Source organism: Dipodomys spectabilis, unplaced genomic scaffold, assembly GCF_019054845.1.
Source record: "Dipodomys spectabilis isolate Male_0828 unplaced genomic scaffold, ASM1905484v1 ptg000234l, whole genome shotgun sequence".
Lineage (NCBI taxonomy): Eukaryota > Metazoa > Chordata > Mammalia > Rodentia > Heteromyidae > Dipodomys > Dipodomys spectabilis.
Window position 1 is genome coordinate 17,209,839 of NW_024870911.1, and position 20,630 is coordinate 17,230,468.

General features: G+C 46.5%; 1 protein-coding gene across 1 annotated transcript; it reads left to right on the top strand.

Moving 5' to 3' along the window:
* Window positions 1-13,292: 13,292 nt before the first annotated feature.
* Window positions 13,293-20,191, top strand: Sdr9c7 (short chain dehydrogenase/reductase family 9C member 7). The gene is made up of 4 exons (XM_042698724.1): window positions 13,293-13,593; window positions 15,648-15,906; window positions 16,480-16,643; window positions 19,974-20,191. Exons 1-4 carry the CDS (start codon window positions 13,293-13,295, stop codon window positions 20,189-20,191), a joined length of 942 nt encoding a protein of 313 aa, XP_042554658.1.
* Window positions 20,192-20,630: the final 439 nt, after the last annotated feature.

The following is a 20,630-nucleotide window of genomic DNA, read 5'->3' on the forward strand; positions in this document are numbered from 1 at the left end:
CAACATTAATTTCTTTTCTAGTTTCTCCCTCCATCCCTTTTTAAATTTTCTTTCTTTCTCTCTTTATTCTTCCTTTCTTCCCCCTCTCCACCTCCCCCCTCTCTTCCTTCCTTCCTTTCTTTCTTTCTTTCTTCCTTCCTTCCTTCCTTTCTTTCTTTCTTTCCTTCTATCTATCTTCCCCCCCCCCCCCTCCCGCTTAGGTTTGAACTAAGGACTTCATACTTGCTAGGCTGGTACTCTACCAGTTGAACTACTCATATAGTAAAATTAATTGGAGAGTAGGCATTAAAACTTTTGTTTTTTAATCTTTAAGTAGTTGTACAAAGATGTTTTGATATGTCAGCTTATAAGTTCCACATCTTGATGAATATGTGACACTCCTGCCATCATTCTCCGCTCCCACCTCTCCTAACCCCCACTCACCCCTTCAAGTTGCCCAGCTCCATTGTCATCTATGCTTGCTTATTGAATGTTATGACTGTTTTTGCCTACTCTTTCTCTCTTCATTCATCTGCCTACCACCCATGCTCACTGCCTTCTGACTAAACATGTTTCAGTTGCCTCAATAAAATCATTTTTTAAAATGTCTTAAAACTAGGGTGGGTTATCTTGCCCATGTAATTGTAACCCCTCTGTATGGTATTTTCACAATAAAAAATAAATAAATTAAAAAAAAACAAGGTGGGAAGGTGGCCTCGTGGTAGAGTGCTTGCCTAGCATGCATGAAACCTTGGGTTCGACTCCTCAGTACCACATACACAGAAAATGCTGTAAGTGGTGCTGTGGCTCAAGTGGTAGAGCGCTAGCCTTGAGCTGAAGAGCTGAGGGACAGCAACCAGGCCCAGAGTTCAAGCCCTACAACCGACAAAATAAATAAAAGCCATGGCTTTCAAATATAGCCCTTGGGACTACTGCTTAATTTACCAAGTGGTTTGAAAGCCTGATCAGGACTCAGAGATAGAACTCTGAAGGTCAAAGCTGCCCATTGGGGGCATGAAGGAAGGGACTAGATGAGCTGGAGCTGCACTAGAGCTCCACTGCCAGGAGACTGGACATGGTAATAGCAGCAACCCACTGGACTGTGATGACCACATAGTCAGAAGCAGGATCAAGTGGGAACCCTGAAGTCACAAACAGAGGTGGCTCCTTCTCCCGTGTTCCTGTACTGTTGCAGTAGGTCTCTCCTTCCCACACATGTATGCTTCAGGGAGGCTTCCCAAGTGATGGGGGAGGAAAAGCTTGAGCCTAACTCCAAGATGGATCAGCTTATTCCTTTGACTCTAGTTGAAAATAGATGCCACCCTATCTGGTTCTTTCCTGCAGAGATCTTGGGTAAGGAGTTATTTCTTTACGTGTGTGTGTGTGTGTGAGAGAGAGAAAGAGAGAGAGAGTTGTGGGGCTTGAACTCAGGGCATGGGCTCTGTCCCAAACTCTTTTGCTCAAGGCTAGTATTCTACTACTTTGGGCTACTGTACCACTTCCAGTTTTCTGGTTAATTGGTGATAAAAGTCTCATAGAGCCGGGCGCCAGTGGCTCATGCCTCTAATCCTAGTTACTCAGGAGGCTGAGATCTGAGGATCATGGTTCAAAGCCAGCCTGAGCAGCAAAGTCCATGAGACTCTTATCTCCAATTAACCACCAGAAAACTTGAAGTGTTGCTGTGGCTCAAGTGGTAGAGTACTGGCCTTGAGCTGAAGAACTCAGAACAGCACCCGGGCCCAGAGTTCAAGCCCACAACAGGGGAAAAAAAATAGTCACTTGGACTTTTCTGGCTGGGCTGGCTTTGGACTTTGCTGGCTGGGCTGGCTTTGAACCTTGATTCTTAGATCTCAGCCTCCTGAGTAGCTAGGATTACAGGCATGAGCCACCAGCACCCAGCTTTGGTGTGTTTTTTTCAAAAATATATAAGTACACATTACTTTGTTTTTAGTGTTTTTTGAAAACATAAGCATATTACTTTATCATACAAATGGTTTAAAATTACTTGAGCCCCTTCCCTAGTCCTTTTACTATGTTACAAAACCAAGTTTAACAATTTAAAGGCAATTTCAGAGAAGTATGTAATAGATCAACATTTGGAAGTAGTTATTTTCATTATAAAAGAATCTGTTTAGAAGCCAGGAGCTGGTGGCTCATGCCTATAATCCTAGCTACTCAGGAGATCTTAGGATTGCAGTTCCAAGCCAGCTCAAGTAGGAAATGCCCAATAAAACTCTTTTTTTTTTTGTCAGTCCTGGAGCTTGAACTTTGGGCCTGGGCTCTGTCCCTCAGCTCTTCAACTCAAGGCTCACCCTCTACCATTTGAGCCACAGTGCCACTTTCAGTTTTCTGGTGGTTAATTGGAGGTAAAAGTCTTATGGACTTTCCTGCCCAGGTTGGCTTTGAATTGTGATTCTCAGATCTCAGCCTCCTGAATAGCTAGGATTACAGGCATAAGCCACTAGTGCCAGGCTACCCAACGAGACTTTTTTTTTTTTTAGGGGGGGGGGGTCCGGTCGTGGGCCTGAACTCTGAGCCTGCACACTGTCCCTCAGCTCTTCAGCTCAAGGCTAGCGTTCTACCACTTGAGCCACAGCGCCACTTCCGGCTTTTTTTTTCTGCTTATATGGTACTGAGGAATCGAACCCAGAGCCTCATGCATGCAAGGCAAGCGCTCTACCACTGAGCCACCTTCCCAGCCCCCAATGAGACTTTTATCTCCAGTTAACCATCAGAAAAACTAGAAGTGGCACTATGGCTCAAAGTGGGAGAGCACTATCCTTGAGCAAAAGAGCTCAGGGACAGCGCAAGGCCCTGAGTTCAAACCCCATGAAAGGAAAAAGAAAAAAAATCTTACGTTACTAGCATGCTCCTGCCTAAGAGAAAATATGCCCCACCCCTCTTGGTGATGCTGAGGCATTGCTTCCAGAACATACTTGGAAAAAAGAAGCTTTCTCCTTGGCTCCTCCAAATGCCAAAATTCCAGGGTAGTTGCTCTGCCCAATGTCTTGCTTAGGAGGGGTCTGCTAGAGAAGGAAAAGGGTGCTGATGGGAAAGCTGGAATAACTTTGGAGAGGCAAGAGTGTGAGGTTTAGGGTAGGCTTGCTGGAGACTGCATGGAGGGAATAGAACATACCAGGCTGGTTCCCTGGCCAGAACTAGGCTGAGATCTCTTCTGATTCTTCCCCAAACTCAGCACACCCCGTGATGTACTAAAGGGATGCTTGACTTGTTTTACTGAGTAATAAAATATGTGAAAATTATTATCAAAGGACTATTAGTACAAGGATGATTGTCATGAAAAATAATGCTGACATGGCCAAAAGTCAATGCCATAACATGCTGACAATTACAAACCAAGTCACTTGCTTGGCCCTTCTTGTGTGATGACAGCTTCCATTCATTTAGAAACACCTACCTTTCATTATCCTAACAAAGCAGATGGAGTTCCAAGATTTTTCAACCACACTATTTTACCCAGCAGTATTTTCACTAGAAGGCTTTCAGAGTTAATCAGCAATAAAGAAGCTTAATAATTAGCAAGAACACATGCCTGTTGTAAGCAAATTTGTCACATAAAACTTAAGTCTTGCCAAATATAAAGATGCATTAAAACATTAAAAACAATTCAAATGAAAGACACTGCTTGGTCCCTTAAAAAATTTCCACTCCAAAGTGAGGTAAACCAAACTCAGAGAGCCAAACAACATGTATTTTCTCTTATACGTGGAAGCTAGATCTAAAATACGCTGGGACATGATAAATTATACAGGATGGTAGGCATTCACAAAGGAGGGACCAAAGGAGGATACTCTTAGGTGAGAAACACAAAGACGCCATGCCTATGTGCATCTGATCCTATAAAATAATATTTATTGAAAAGAACTCCAGGATATGGAAATGAGGTTTTTCTCTTTGTTTTTGTTTCTGTTTTCTTTTTGTCTTGTTTGTTCATTTATCTGTCTTTGGGAGGGTCAAGGGGCACAGAAATGGAGTGACAAAGGGTGAAAGGAATGCAGCAGTGGTACTCACTAGACACTACATTGAAAATGAGCTATGCAACTTCTGGGTGAGGACAGGAGGGAAAAACAGACACAGGAAGGGAAGAAGTGTTCTCTTTACCTGACTTATATAACTGTAGCCCTTTTGTAATAACAATAATTGTTTTTTAAACCCATGGTTGGGCCTGGGAAGGTGGCTCAGTGGTAGAGTGCTTGCCTTGCATGCATGAGGCCTGGGTTTGATTCCTCAGCACCATATAAGCAGAAAAAGCCAGAAGTGGTACTGTGACCCAAGTGGTAGAACGCTCACCTTGAGCTCAAGAACTGAGGGACAGTGCCCAGGCCCAGAGTTCAGGCTCCACAACTGACAAAAAAAAAAAAAAACAAAAACACATGGCTTTCTTTTGATTACTTTTTTTTAGAATTGAGGTTTAGAAGTTCATCCATGCCCAGTGAAAAGCCTAGAGGAGCAGTGAGTGTGGACCACTGGAGAGTCTGGTGACTTCATGGAGGCCAGGAAGAGAGAATAGACTTGGGAAGAGTTTAGAAAGGGGAAGTCACATTACCCTTGCCCTCTCTCCCAGCCTATCATTTCACAGAAGTCAAGGGCAATTTTTTTCTCTCTCTCCTCCAAGATTTCCAAATAGCCTGGCTCATAAGATTAGGCAAAAGAATAGGGAAGCAAGGAGATGGCCAGAAGGGACTAGCAGGCCCCAACACTTTCCTGGGAACTGAAGATCTCCCCTCACCTGTAACCTCTTTGAAGCCAAATGACTGGCCCTCCTTTAAGTTATGGGATTCCATCCTACGCTGTTTCTCAGGTGTCCCTGCACCTCTGTTCCCTTCCCATACCCCTCTAATGGCATGGACATATCATTTTCTATTCAAGTTGCAGGAGTGCCCTTATGGTGACCCTGCCTTTCTGAGATCTGGCTCTGTATATTGTCAGCTACATATGCTTTGCAGAGGGTGGCAGAGATGCCTGGGATAAGGACAAGTTTGAGTTAAGGGATACCTCCCTAGCTATAATAGTTGTTCTTCCTCAGTTTAAAAATGAAGATTTAGGACCAAGATTGGTAATTCCTTTCTGTAATCCCAGTAACTTGAGAGGTATGAGGTAACAGAATCATGATTTGTGATTTTTACGTTTTCAAGTTTTTATGAGACTATCTGAAAAACAGACTAAAAGCTAAAAGGACTGAAATTGTGGCCCAAGTAACAGAGTGCTTGTAGCTAGTGTGCCCCTGAATTCAATCCACAATACACACACACACACACACACACACACACACACACAATCAGAAATAGGGGGAATTTATGGAACCTGGTGTCACTTAATAATGACTATGCTCATTGTGAAAAACAAAGTAATACCCATGGTTGCAGAGCCATTTGTTTAATACTGGGGCTTGAACTAGGGGCCCAGGTGCTGTCCCTGAGCTCTTTTGCTCAAGGCTAACATATTACCACTTGAGCCAAAGCTCCATTTCTGGCATTTCATGGTTAATTGGAGATAGGAGGCTCACAGACTTCCCATCTACATTGACTTCAAACCACAATCCTCTGATCTCAGCCTCCTGAGTAGCTGGGATTACAGGCATGAGCCATCAGTGCCCAGATCTGCTTAATTTTAAACTGATAAATAAAACATTTATAACCATGCATATCAATTGTGATATGACGTTTCAAAGATCATCCATTTTAGTACTTGTTGTGAGTGCTAAGTCCAACATTTGAAGGCAGAGGAAACAAGGATGATCAAGAAGAATCCTCAACGAACTTCTGTGCTGAGCTCATTCAAGATCAATCCATATTGTCCCCTCAGAAGCAGAGTAAGAGCTTGATAGCATTCTTTATACCTTTTTAACCCTCTCTGCACACACAAGTAACACCTCCTTCCTCAAGAACCAACATGCACACGTGCATGCACACATACACCAAATCCCTGTCCCTGTACAAGGCTTCACTGGAGGTAAAACTCATGCCAGATCTATGGCCCCTATGAACTGTGGCTCAGCAATGCTACTTTGGTCATGATGGAACAACAGTGATCTTAAAAGATATCCTCACCCCAAACCCAAACTTCCTTTTCCTTGTAGATTTCTTTTGTGGAGGGGATGGACTGAGATAGACTGGTGGAGGGACTGGAGCCCAACTCACCGGAGTTCATAGGACACAGGAGAAGCTCCCTCACTCCTTCCCTTTGCCATACAGAACACAGGGCCACGGAGTCCCGAATTTAAGCCCCCAATATCCAGAACTTTGGCTTCTCAGGTTATAGGTGTCCTTTCATTTTAGTCCTGCAGAAGCCACAGTTGCATGGAGAAGAGAGAATGAGTGGGATCATCCTGATGCTGAAAACAGTGCTTACTAAGTGGCTAATTTGGGCTTCCCTAGGGTCCTGTCCCAGCAGGTGACTTTGCTACCAGAGCCACAAGGGCACATGAGGGGATTGGAGTGTGCAGTTGCTCAGAAGTGCAACACTGAGCCAGGTGTGGTAGAGAGTGAGAGGGTTATGGTTCATGTACCTTCTTCTGGGCAAAAAGTTCTTGGGACCCCCATCTCAAGCAATAGCTGGGTGCAGTGGTGGGATATACTGTCAGCTGTACAGGAGGTATAAACAGAAGTGCAACACTGAGCCGGGTGTGGTAGAGAGTGAGAGGGTTATGGTTCATGTACCTTCTTCTGGGCAAAAAGTTCTTGGGACCCCCATCTCAAGCAATAGCTGGGTGCAGTGGTGGGATATACTGTCAGCTGTACAGGAGGTATAAACAGAAGGGTCACAATCCAGGAAGATCCTGGCATAAATGTAAGACCGTATCGTAAAAAATAACAAAGGCAAAGGGGCTAGGAGTATGACTCAAGTGCTAGACTGTCTTCCTAGCAAGGCTGTGAGTTCAAATCTAAGTACTACAAGAAGAGGAAGCCGGGTGCCGGTAGCTCACGCCTGTAATCCTAGCTACTCAGGAGGTTGAGATCTGAGGATCATGGTTCAAAGCCAGCAGGAAAGTCCATAAGACTCTTATCTCCAATAAACCACTAGAAAACTGGAAGTGGTGCTGTGGCTCAAGCGGTACAGCACTCGCTTTGAGCTGAAGAGTGCAGGGACAGCGCCCAAGCCCAGAGTTTAAGTCCCACGACCGACAAAAAAAAAAGAGGAAAAAAATGAAGAAGAGGGAGGAGGAGGAAGAAGAAGAGGGAGGAGGAGGAAGAGAAGAAGAGGAGGAAGAAGAAGGAGGAGGAGGAGGAGGAGGAGGAGGAAGAGCAGCAGTAGGAGAAGGAGAACAAGAAGGAGAACAAGAAGAACAAGAGAAGAGGAGAAGGGAGTGGCCCTGGTACTTGGATAAACCAAATTCTCCCCCAGGATGCTAACAGGGAGTGGCTTTTCATAATCAGGGCATTTTGTGCAGGAATTTCTCCACCCAGTCTGTGCCTTTGTGGATTTTTCTTCTGCCCTGTGGGTCCAGGTGAGAAAATCACACCCAGGCTCCTTCTCTATATATCTGGAACTTCCAAATATTGCTCCAACAAGTCCTGGGAAGTCACACCCAGTAGATATGAGTATTGGAAAACATGACTTCGTGGATGGCCCTTGAGAATTCAAGGTTGATGCAATTTGTAGTCACTAAATAAAAACAATCTGCAATTTATTTCAAGTCAAGATGTCTTGAGCAGGGAGGAGGAGCAAGAGAAAAAAAAAATCCAGAAAGAGAGGTTGGGGAAGGATGCAAGGACTTCATGCCAGTGCCCTGTAGGCTGCCCTGCCCGCCACAGCTCTCTGTGTTCTTACTTTGTTCTATCCCTCCATGTGAACACAGGCTCATTTCACCCCTCTGTGTCTGCGCCTGCCCTCTGAAAAGTGGGTTCTACTTGGTGGCCCTTGTAGGCCTGTGCTACCTGCTGCACTGGTACCGAGTAGCAAGTGATGAGCCTCCTCTATGTCTTCATCACTGGCTGTGACTCAGGCTTCAGACAGCTTGACATGCTGGCTGCGTGTCCTCAGCTGAGCAGCTGAGGAACAAGACGTCAGACAGGCTGGAGACTGTGATCCCAGATGTTACCAACACAGAGAACATTGCTGTAGCCACCCCATGGGTGAAGGAGTACGTAGGGACAGAGGAACTGCCTTCGTGTCTGGTTTCTTTTCTGTGTGGACAGGCGATATCTCCTTCCTATGTGCTCCCTGGCAGGATTCCTGAGGACTAGAGGGCCTGGAAATGTCACCATCTTTCTTCTCCTTACCTATAATGCTAACTTGAGCTTGGTAGGAGGGAGGCTAGGTGGGTGGGTACGGTTGCAGAAGCCCGGCTGAGAGTCTGGGTAGCTTCCTAGGGCAGGACTGGGAAGAGGAGAGAAAGAAACGTGGAGGAGGTTAACAGGCAAAGTCTGATGATCCACTGGATGTAAGGGGAAATAACAGGAGTGAGTTAAATGACCCGTTGAAGCAGAATGTATAGGATTTAAAGCATTAGGCCAGTGCATGCAAAATACTTGAAGTGATATTCAAACACGCATGCTGTGCCATCCATGTCCTGCTGCCCGGGACTTCTAGATGATCTTGCTCCAATCTTGTCTCACATTTCTTTTTTCTTTCTAGTAGTTTTTTTAAATTATCATTTACTTTATTGTTATTATAAAAGTTAGGTAAAGAGGATTACAATTACATGAGTCAGGTAATGAGTACATTTCCTTTCATACGGTGTCTTCCCTTGTAGCTCACATTTCTATCCGATTTATTTGCTTTATTGTTTTGCTTTCCAAGTCCCCTGAAATCCTTGGCCTCTGCCTGTCCATTTTTGCAAAGGAAAGCAATCCTGTTGGGGGTGAAGTTGGCTGATCCCAGTTTCTGATCCTAGTTTCTTCGAAAGACTGATATAGAGCCAGACAGAGGAGGTTCACTCCTATAATCCTAGCTACAAAAGAGACTGAGATCTGAGGATCACAGTTTGAAGACAGCCCAGGCAGCAAAGTCCATGAGACTCATCGCAAGTAAATCACCAAAAAGCCAGATGTGGAGTCATGGCTCAAGTGGTGGAGAACCATCTTTGAGTGAAAAAACTAAGGGACAACACACAAGCCCTGAGTTCAATCCCCAGTATCAGCACACACACAAACACACACAAGTACACACACATACACACACAGAGTACACATATACACACAGACAGATGATCTTCAAGAAGACATGGGGATAGGACCCGTTGGAGGTAAAGGAGACCTATTTGAGAAGTTTCTGTCATCTTATTACTAAGCAGTACACAGTGGAAGAGAAACAAACTTGCTTGGAGTCCTGGGTCCCTCATTTGCACCGTCATCACTATTGGGGTCCATCCTGCAGGCTCTGACTCCCTGGCAAAATGAGGATGTTTAGCTCTACATAGGCTAGCCACTAAAAGGGGCTTATTAGACTGGGAATCGCTGTCTTGTGTGACTCTCTGCTCCCCAATTTTTTTTTTATCATACTGGAGTTTGAACTTATGTTTGGCACATCCCCAGCCTTTTTTTTACTTTAGTTATTTTTCAGATGGGGTCTCACTTTTTGCTTTCCTATCTCAGCCTCCCTGAGTGGCTAGAATTACTGGTGTATGAGCCACTAATGCCAGGCTCCAAATTTTATTTTTTTGTTTCTTTTCTTTTTTGTTTTTTGGGGTCCAGTCATGGGGCCTGAACTCTGGGCCTGGACGCTGTCCCTCAGCTCTTCAGCTCAAGGCTAGCGCTCTACCACTTGAGCCACAGTGCCACTTCTGGCTTTTTTCTTTTTGCTTATGTGGTGCTGAGGAATCGAACCCAGGGCCTCAGGCATGCAAGGCAAGCGCTCTACCACTGAGCCAGCTTCCCAGCCCCAAATTTTATTTTTTTGATACAGAGTTTTGACTTGAACTCCTAAGCTCCAGTGACCCTCCTACGTCAGTTTCCCAAGTAGTTGGGACTACAAGCACATACGAACGGGCCTGGTTTGACTCCCTCTCTCCATTTATTTATTTATTCATTCATTCATTCATTCAGTTTAAAGTCTGAAACTGGAACTTGAATTTGGTATCTGCCACTTTCACCATTGATTAACATTCTACCAACTGAGCCACACCTCCAGCCCTTGAATCCTCAATATATATATAGCCAGATAGTCAGTAATGGGTTTGAACTCAGGGCCTGAGTGCTGTCCCTGAGCTCTTTTCCTCAAGGCCAGTGCTTTACCACTCTGAGCCACAGTGCCACTTCCAAATTCTCAATATTTAAAGAAGAAACTAAAGCCAGAAAGAGAAGACACTCAGCTGTTTGGGAGATGTAAGGTTTGGGGTCCACCTTGAGGAATCTGAGTAGATTTGATTTGGGGGTGTATTGCTGTGGGGGACTAGGGAATCTTAGAAACTTTCCTGGTAATTTGGAATTGTTACAAGAAGTAGAAAAATTACATTAAAGATTTTTTTTATCCTAAACAGAGCTCAACATATACAAAAACATTTTGGTAAAGACACAAGTTGACTTTGCCAGGAGCAATAGATTACACAGACTGCCGAACATCTACAACTGGTAAACAAATGTCTGGAACACCCTACCACCCATGAGCTACATACCTACCTCCCCGGGAGATGTTGTAGTTGACTGGAATTCCCCAAGGCTAGTCCAAGGCTCTGTGAAGTCAAGATTGGGATATGCCTATAGAGCTGGTAGGGTGCTAGGTGAGAGACAATGTGTTGTGGGAAGGGAATCTCTGATATCTCCAGGGTTTTGTAGGCCTCTTAGCTTCTCCCCTCTGCCCCTAGTTATTTCTGGGACATTGGGTCAGGATTCTGGAACATGGGGGGAGAGGGAAGTGTCGGTGAGGGTGCGGGGGGGGGGGGGGGGTGGGGAAGGTAGAAGAGAGGAAGGAGGACTCTGTCCTCCTATGCTTAAGTACATAGAGTGGGGCAGGGGGGTAGAAGGGCACCCTCAGCCTGATTTCTCAGGCTCAAAATGGCAACTCAGTGGGGAGAATGTTATTTCAGAGTGTGTATGTTAGAGGGTCCCCTAGCCCTGCAGGAGGCCCCACATTCCTGCTTCAATGGCCTGCATTTTTACATTTGAGCTCAGGACACTGTGTTGGCCAGACTCAACAGAGAGGCCCAGGAGGTGGCTGGGCTTGGCCCAGGTCTATGTTGGATTAGTTCTAAGTCATCTTTCTCTAGGGCCAGAGCCAACCTGTGACCGCAGGAATTGAGATGCCCACTGGCCTTGTTCAGCCCTTGAAGGACATTGGTTTCTCGCCATCACAACTTCCTTGTTTCTGTACCCCAGAGGCCAATAGAGATGAGGGATGCCTGCCAATCCAAGACAGGCTGGGCTGTGCCTTGGGAAAGAATGAGGTGCATGTGTTTACCTTCCACCACTCAGAGAGGGGCTCATGCTCTCACAACCCCCCCAGCCTGCCTGCAATACCACCCTTGTCATATAATGACCCTTTCTGAAGGGACAGTGCTTTATCTGATTCTGGAGAGCTGGTGAATCATGGAGCAGATTATGCAACCTTTGCCCATCCCTTGCAGGAAATTTTGTGACCCTAATCTGTGTGTGTGTGTGTGTGTGTGTGTGTGTGTGTGTGTGTGTGTGTGTGTGTGTGTGTGTGTGTGTGCGCTGATATTAAGGCTTGAACTCTGGGCCTGGGCATTGTCCCTGTGCTTTTTTGTTCAAGGCTAGTGCTTTACCACTGAGCTACATCTCCACTTCGAAGTGTGAGCCACCAGTGCCTGGCTGTGACCCTATTTCTGTGTCAGACTCTTTAAACAGGAAAGATACAATCTGGTGAGGAGACTCATCCTGAGGAATGGTGACTCTGGAAATTAAGCCACAGAACCACTCTACACCCCAGCATCATTCTATCCCTGCTATCTTATGTAATCCTGGGTGGGGTCCCTCTCAACTCATACCTGGCTTATTTTCCTATGCTTTAGCAGGTCCCTCCTACCTTTCTGTGAGTTATCTGCCTGTCACCTAGAATCTCTCCTTCCCTCGCAAGTCCTGACTCTGACTTTTTTCCAAGTCTTGGCCCTCAAATGCAGTAGCCTCTCCCATTCCTACATCTCATCCTTTTCAATGCTTAGGACTCTGCCCAGGTCTTTCTTTCCTCAGTTGCTGTGAATTCACCACTGGGCTGGACCCCAGTCTTAGTGATGTTCAGACCAAAACCAGCCACCTTCTGTCTTCTTGTCCCACAAATGCCAAAGTTTCATGCCTCCTGATTTCTCTTACCACCTGTGGGTCTTTCTGCCTCTCATTGGCTGTATCTTTGAGTCACTTTTGACTGTTAGCCTTTCTTCCTTCTGCAAATCCAATTAGTCACAGCTTCAATAATCCCTTCCTCCCAGGTTTCCACCTCCCTCCAGGCTTCTTAGCTGGCTCATTAGACCACCTAAAATGTGCCTGGTCCCCAAGATGGAAGGAAGATGCTCTGCTTGGGCCTTTCCGCTGCCTGGGAAAGCTGGTGTACTTTTAGCTGTCTCCCTATTGGCCTGGTCACCAGGAGCTGGGGTATGGGGAAAATGTTGGACTAGTTAGGAGTAGACTAGTCCTTGCTGGTATCCTAAGTCTCACTCCCAAAGGATCCAGGTCCTGATTACCTCAAGTCTTTCTATTTTCTGGAAGTTGGGACTCTCATTTCCAGAGTTCCACATAGTAGGCTACTGCTGTCTCTGACATCAACACCCAGTCTGGGAAATCCTGTGTTTTCATCACCTCTCCTAATGGAGAGACTTACTTCAAATCTCCAAAGAGCTGATAATCTGGGCTATCTTTCTCTTGGAGCATGGAGGGTACAGTCTGATTTTTATTTGTTTTTGCATTAATGGATTCATCTTAATTTTCCTCTCATAATAGAAATCAGTTTAAGTGCCTACACTGATGACAAATGCTTTTGATTTCTAGGCAGGAGATGAGATTGGGGTGGGGTTTTTTCCCCCCGGGAAGGCTGTGTGGACTGACTCCTCTTCTCATTCATCCTCTCTTGCCACTTGGGTGAATGACCCTTTTGCATTCATGTTGCCATGAGCTTTCCCAGCTTGGGTCCCTTCACCCATCAGGGAAAATGGTGAGAAAGAGACTGTCTCCAGGACTGTCCGAGGTGGCAAGGCTTCAGGTTGGACTTGAATTTCTTGTATCTGAGCTAATTGGTGTGGTGATGCATCTACCTATAAAATTATAGAGTGGCTCACCCATGGCCTTGCATCTGTTGCAAGGACTAGAAACTCTCCTTCCTCCTGCGTTCCAGCGCACTGTCAGCTAGCTCCTAAGGACCAGCCTCTCTGGCTGTCTCTTGAACCATCAGCTCCCCACTGATCCATGGCGGCACTCACAGACTTCTCTTTTATGTATCGTTGGTTCAAGAACTGTAATCTGGTTCGCAATCTGTCAGAGAAGTATGTCTTCATCACTGGCTGTGACTCGGGCTTTGGGAACCTGCTGGCTAAACAGCTGGTTGATCGGGGCATGCGAGTGCTGGCAGCTTGTTTAACTGAGGAGGGAGCTCAGAAACTTCAGCAGGATACTTCCTACCAGCTACAGACCATCATCCTGGACGTCACCAACACCGAGAACGTCAAGGCAGTGGCCCAGTGGGTGAGGGACCAAGTGGGCGAACAAGGTGGGGTGACTTTTTCTATTTAATCTTTCTCTCTCTTTCTGTCTCTCTCTGTCTCTCTCTCTCTCTCAGCATCTGACAACACCAGGGGCACTGATGTCTAAATGAAGTGGTAGCAGAGGCGATGTAGGAAACAGTCTCGGAGGCTGGGGCAGTGGGGTTAGAAACCACTGCATGGCTTGGCATTTTCCCATGCTGAAGCAATTACCAGAGGAAGGTATCTCTTCCAGACATTCAGAGGGACAGAGCAGAAGTCTCAGTAGGAGTTGAGGCTGGGAAGATAGGTTCTGGAAGTCCAAACCTTTGAAGATGAAGGTGTTCCTCGGAGGCTTAAGCCCTACTATCAAACTGGGTGGGGTGGCTTGAACCTATAAAATGAGCTCCTCAAGATGCTGAGATCAGAAAGATCACAGTTTGAGGCCAGATGGGGCAAAACGTTCATGAGGCCCCAAGCTGGGTATGGTAATGCATCCCTGTATCCCAGCTACAACAGGAAGCATAAATTGGAAGATAATGGTCAAGGCTGGCCTAGGTATAACTGTGAGATTCTTTTGAAAATAAATAAATAAAGCAGAAAGGATTGGGAATGTGGTTCAAGTGGTAGAGAGTCCACCTTGTAAATATATGCCCTGAGTTTAAACCCCAGTATTTAGAAAGAAATAGTACTATCATCAGCACTAAAGAAGTGCAAATACATTTCTTTTTCTTTCTTTCTTTCTTTCTTTTTCTTTCTTTCTTTCTTTCTTTCTTTCTTTCTTTCTTTCTTTCTTTCTCTTTCTTTCTTTCTTTCTTTCTTTCTTTCTTTCTTTCTTTCTTTCTTTCTTTCTTTCTTTCTTTCTTTCTTTTTGCTGGTTATGGGGCTTGAACTCAAGGCCTGGGCACTGTCTCTGAGCCTCTCTGTACTCAAAGCTAGCACTCTACCACATGAACCACAGCACCACTTCTGGCTTTTTCTCAGTAATTTATTAGAGATACGTCTCATGAACTTTCCTGCCAGGGCTGGTTTTGAACTGCAACCCTCAGATCTCAGCCTCCTGAGTAGCTAGGATTACAGACCTGAGCCACCAGCACCTGGCACGAATATATTTCTTATAGGGATCAGGCTAGGGGCAGGGGCAAGGGAACAAAAGGCCGGATCCAAGTGTAGGAAAAAGGAGAGGCAGATCTCTTCCTTATGTCACAATGGATGCTGCCACCTCCATCCAAATGTCTGCTCCATTGGGAGCTGAGATCTGAGGATTGTAGTTCAAAGCCAGCCTGGGTAGGAAAGTCTGTGAGACACTTATCTCCAATTAACCACCAGAAAACCAGAAATGGAGCTGTGGCTCAAAGTGGTAGAGTGCTAGCCTTGAGCAAAAGTACTCAGGGACAGTGTCCAGGCCCTGAGTTCAAACCCCATGACTAACCAAAAAGGAGGAGGAGGAGGAGGAGGAGGAGGAGCAGGAACAGGAGCAGGAGCAGGAGCAGGAGCAGGAGGAGGAGGTGTGTGGGGGGGGGGGGAATAACCTATGGGCTAGGGCCAGACCAAGATTGTGTGAAGACCAGAAGACTTCTAGCATACAAGGTATGGACAAAGGATAGCAAGGAATGTAATAAGAAGGAACAGGATAGGTCTGCTACAGAAGCAGCAGCTGGTGGGGAAGGCTTCACTTCTAAAGGAATAAGGCTGAGTAGGGGAAAGAGCCCTGGGATCCAGAAGGAAACCAACAGGAGCTCTTTGCCTTTTTTTCTTCCTTAGCACTTATCTTTTACCAGTCTGTAATGTATTAAATCTATTTCAAAAAATTCATTATCTGTTTTCTCTACTGGAATAAAAGTTCCACCTAGGAATCTCAATACATAGTTGTTGAATGAACTAATTAAGGAATAATTCAGCCAGGGTGAGCCCCTCTTCTTTCCACTATGCTGTCCTAGCCTGCTCCCTCCTCTTAGGTCTGGGCCATTCTTGGTGGCCTTGAGCTAGTAGGTAATGATCCCTTGAGTTTTTCTGGAGATACTGCTGATTCCTGTGTGGTTCTTTCTCTGTGTGTGTGTGTCTCTCTCCATCTCACCCCCAGGCCTCTGGGCCCTAGTGAATAATGCTGGTTTGGGCCTGCCCAGTGGTCCCAACGAATGGCTGACCAAAGAAGACTTCGTAAAGGTGATCAATGTGAATCTGGTGGGACTCATCGATGTCACCCTTCACCTGCTGCCTCTCATCAAGAAAGCCCGGGGCAGAGTGGTCAATATGTCCAGCTCTGGTGGTCGTGTAGCTCTCATTGGTGGTGGCTACTGTGTCTCCAAGTTTGGTGTCGAGGCCTTCTCTGACAGCATCAGGTGATTGGGCCCTGGTATCACACTGCCTAGGTGGTGACCTTGAGGGAAGGGGTTGGGGGCCAACCCAAGAAAAGAGAGCTGAGGGAGGCATCATGTGAGTACAGCAGCTATGGAGAGGAAAATTAAAAGAATAAAAGAAGGAAGACAGACTTCAGTAAGCTTTCCCCAAGGATCAAGACCTGAAGGGATGAGAAGGCTGGATGGATGGCCCTCTCTTGAGCAGGCATAGAATGAGGGAAACTGCCTTACTCCCCCAGGAATAAGAGAGACACATTCCCCAAACAGACACTGTGGTCTGGGGGCAGAGGTGCCAGGGATGGATGGAGTCCAGTGGGAAGGAAGCTGTGGAGTCAAGACCTTGGTGTAGATTGGCACTGATTGTCTTTTTGCTGAGTCTGCCTAATGCAGATTGCACAAAGTACTGGATTTCCAAAGAGTCTGAGGCCCAAAGGCAGACATGTTTACATGCAACAGCTGTCAGAGCTGTCAAACTCCTAGAGAGGGAGGTCCCTCCCAAGGTGACTCTCCCTGGTAACTGTCATATTGAATGCCTGGACTGATTGCATTTCCCAGACGTGAGCTCCATTTCTTTGGGGTGAAGGTGAGCATCATTGAGCCAGGGAACTATCGGACGTCCATCCTGGGGACGGAGGGCATGGAATCACGCATGCAGAAGCTCTGGGATCGGCTGCCTCAGGAGACCCGGGACAGCTATGGAGAGGAGTATTTCCATGCCTGTGAGTCCCGGGATGGGAGCAGGGTTTACCAGAGGGTCAGGATTTAGGAGGCTGAGGTCTGAGCATCATGGTTGAAAGCCAGCCTGGGCAGACAAACCCAACAGACATTTATTTCCAATTAACCACCTATAGGCTAAAAGTGAAGCTTTGGCTATAGTGCTTGGAGCACAAAAGCTAAGGGACAGAATGCAGGCTCTGAGTTCAAGAGCAGAGCCAGCTCAAAAAAAAAACAAAAAACCCTCGTGGCTTAAGCCTGTAATCCTAGCCACTCAAGAGGCTGAGATCTGAGGATCAAGGTCCAAAGCCAGCCTGGGCAGGAAAGTCCATGAGATTCTTACCACAAATAAACCACCAGAAAACCAGAAGTGGCGCTGTGGTTCAAGTGGTAGAGTGCTAGCCTTGAGCTGAAGAGCTGAGGGACAGTGCCCAGGCTCAGAGTTCAAGCCCTACAACCAAAAAACAAAAACAAACAAACAAACAAACAAGGGCAGGGGGCTGGGAAGGTGGCTCAGTGGTAGAGCCCTTGCCTTGAATGCATGAGGCCCTGGGTTCGATTCCGCAGCACCACATAAGCAAAAAGAAAAAAGCTGGAAGTGTGCTATGGCTCAAGTGGTAAAGTGCTAGCCTTGAGCTGAAGAGCTGAGGGACAGTGCCCAGGCCCAGAGTTCAGGCCCCACGACCAGACCCCCCAAAAAAAACAAGGGCAAGAAGATCTTGGGGTCACCATCTCCCTTTCAGCTTTCAGTTGACAGAGCAGAGACTCCTAGGATTTCAGTGCCTGAGGCCATACGGCAGTGAGTAGTGGAGGGCTGAGGTTTAAGACAATAGCTACTTGGGGGGTAGGAAGGTCTGCCAAGAATCTGCTTAGGCCAGGCCCCTGCTCCCAAACATCATGTGCCGGTGAGTCAGGTGAATAATACACATGATAGTAGTACAGAGAAGTGATTAAACTCATGGCTGCTGGAGCCAGGATGCCTGGGTTCAAGTCTTCACTCTGTGGCTTGTTTGCTTCCATTTTTTCATCTATTAATGGAGCTAATACGGGTGCCTGCTTTATAGGTTACTATGTGTGTGAAGCTTTTAGCACCGCACTCTTGTTAAATAACAAGGAAAGTAAACACATAGGAAGGTCCCCTGGCAGCTTGCTTCCTCTCCCTGAACTAATGCTGTCCTGTGAAAGTTGGGGCCATGGAGGCTGAAGGAGGGATGACTCAGCTGTTTATTGAGCATCTAGACTGTGCCGCACAGTTTGGGGATGACTGGAGTCCCTGCCCAATAGGGAATGTGAGAGGACATGGCCAGATGGGCATTGAGGAAGAATGGCCAGAGGTTGGATACATCCTCAGGAGAGCGGCCACAGTGAGGACCAAAAGACCTCACATTCCTTTGGAGCAGCTAATCTCAAAGCTGGGCTAGATGGTTTGAGGAAGAAAGAATGGATCCATCAGACTTGCTAGGTCTTTTCTTTTTACTTGTCAGTTGTAGGGCTTGAACTCAGGGACTAAGTGAGCATTGTCCTTGAGCTTTTTTGCTCAAGGCTAGCACGTTGAGCCACACTTTTACTTCTGTTTTTTGTTTTTTGGTTTTTTTGGGGGGAGGGGTGGTTAATTGGAATCTCATGGACTTTACTGCTCAGGCTGGCTTCGAACTGAGATTCTCAGATCTCAGCCTCCTGAGTAGTTAGGACTACAGGTGTGAGCCACCAGCAAGCACCCAGCCTCACTAGGTCTTTTTGAATCATAGTTTCTAGGGCTTGAGGAACCTCTAGAAGCCCCCTCTGTGGTGGCAGAAGCCAGCTCTGGCACAGTTAGCCAAAGTAACCTTGATAGGCATCTTTCTTCTCCAGTTGCCTATCTGGGAAGGAACATGGAACTCGTACTGTGCTTGTCTAAGAGTCTCCCTTCCTGAATAGCAAAACAGCTGCGCACCTAGCCTGTCCCTACCCCCTTTAGGCCTCAGTAGCCTAGAAGGAGTCTAGGCTGAATTTCCCTGAATTATTGAGTGGTCCAGAATATCCCTAATCCAGTTTTCTTTATCTATCTTCCTTGGCTGCATAAGCATGCCCAAGAAGCAAGTTTCAATCATGGGTAAGCTCAACTCTAGGCTGCCCATGTACAGCTTATCTACTAGCTTTGGGCAAGTTACACAACCTTTCTGTTTTCTCATCTGCAATTAGTTATGAGAAGGAAACATAGATCCCCTGAAGATCAATCGGAATTACGAGTTTGTGGCAGTGGTGCCAAGCAATCCTTTTTTGGGGTGACGTTAGGGTGTTATCTCTAGTTTCTTCAAAAGACTGATAGAGAGTTGGGCACAAATGGCTCGTGCTTATAATTCTAACAACTCAAGAGGCTGAGATCTGAGAATCAAGATTTGAAGCCTGCTCTGGCAAAAAATGTTTGTGAAATTCGTATCTCCAATTAACCGCTAAATAGCCAGAAGTACAGCTGAAGCCCAAGTGTAGAGTGCTATCTTTGAGCAAAGTTGCTCAGGGACAGCAGCACCCAGGCCTTGAGTCCAAGCCCCAGTATCAGTGCACATGCGTGTACCTGTGTGTGTGCACACGCGTGCACGCACACACACACATACACACATTTTGTCTGCCGATTCTTCTACCTCCTCCCTGGGAAAATTCTCTCCATCCTCTTGGCCCTCAGGAGTGCCAGAGCCCCGAGCACCCTGAGCCTGACCTTGCTGGTGGAAAACTAATTTCAGGTTCAAGGTCAAAGGCATCCTCAGACATTATCAATCACAAACAACTCTGGCTTTCAGCAAGTGTGACTGATTTGAGGACCCCAAAGTATATATAGCTTGGTGTTTTCAGTCTAGTGATTATTGTCTCCAAGAAGCAGCAAGATGATTCCTCAGAATGTGGGGGGTAAACATGTAAGTCCTCTGGCCTGTCCTCCCCAACCCCCTACAACGGTCTTGACCCTGAGGAGATGAGTTTACTTCCTTTCTGGACCACTCCAGTCAGGACAGCTTCTGCTCCTAGTTTTAATCCTTTGTCAGGGAAGTCTGCCTCTCAGAATCTCACTGAAATCTGAGTCTCCCCAATTTGTCCCAGAGTTCCAAGGTAGGTCCTGGTGAGGAGTTGTATGCCTGTGAGTCCTGGCAGGCTTGTACCACCAGTGTACTCTACCCTTGAAGGTCTCTACCTGGGAGCACAGTGTGAGCAGAAGACCCCTCATCCATTGGACCCCTGGGTGGGTTTACATTGTGATGTCCTTATGACCTAGGACTGGATGGAAAGGGGAAAACTCAAAAGAAATCATCTTTTATGAAGACTAACAGGCTCTCATTTCTCTCCCCAAATGTACTCGGAAACAGACACTGACAACTTAAAAACCTTTGCCCGTCAGTCAGAACCGAGAATCAGCGATGTCACCAACAGCATTGAGCACGCCATCGTTTCCCGGAGTCCCCGCATCCGCTACAACCCTGGCCTGGATGTCAAACTCCTCTACCTCCCACTAGCTAAACTGCCCACTTGTGTGACAGATTTCTTCCTCACCAGATACCTACCAAGGCCAGCGGACAGTATCTGAACCTGGGAGGCTCAAGGGGCGATCAACAGAGTGCAACATGGGGGTGGAAGGATTGTGGGGTCCCAAGAGGTAGAATCAGACACCCCAGGGGTATTGACTGTGAAGGACACTGTCCTTGGCTGACACTCACTGGGACAAATGACGCTTCCACCCACTGGGGCCCGCAGAAACCTGAGATGGCCTTTATAGCTTTAAAGACATGTGGCATAGTACCAGCTGTCACCCAAGCAGGGTGTAAGTTTTTTCTGGACCTAGAAAAATCAAGGAGGGCCAGAGGCTGGTAGATCATACCTGTAATCCTAGCAACTCAGGAAGCTGATATCTGAGGATTAGTGTTCAAATCCAGCCCAGGCAGAAAAGTCCCAGTGAAACTCTTATCTCCAGAAGTGGAGCTATGGCTTGAGCTCTAGCCTTAAGCAAAAGAGCTCAGGTCCAGAGT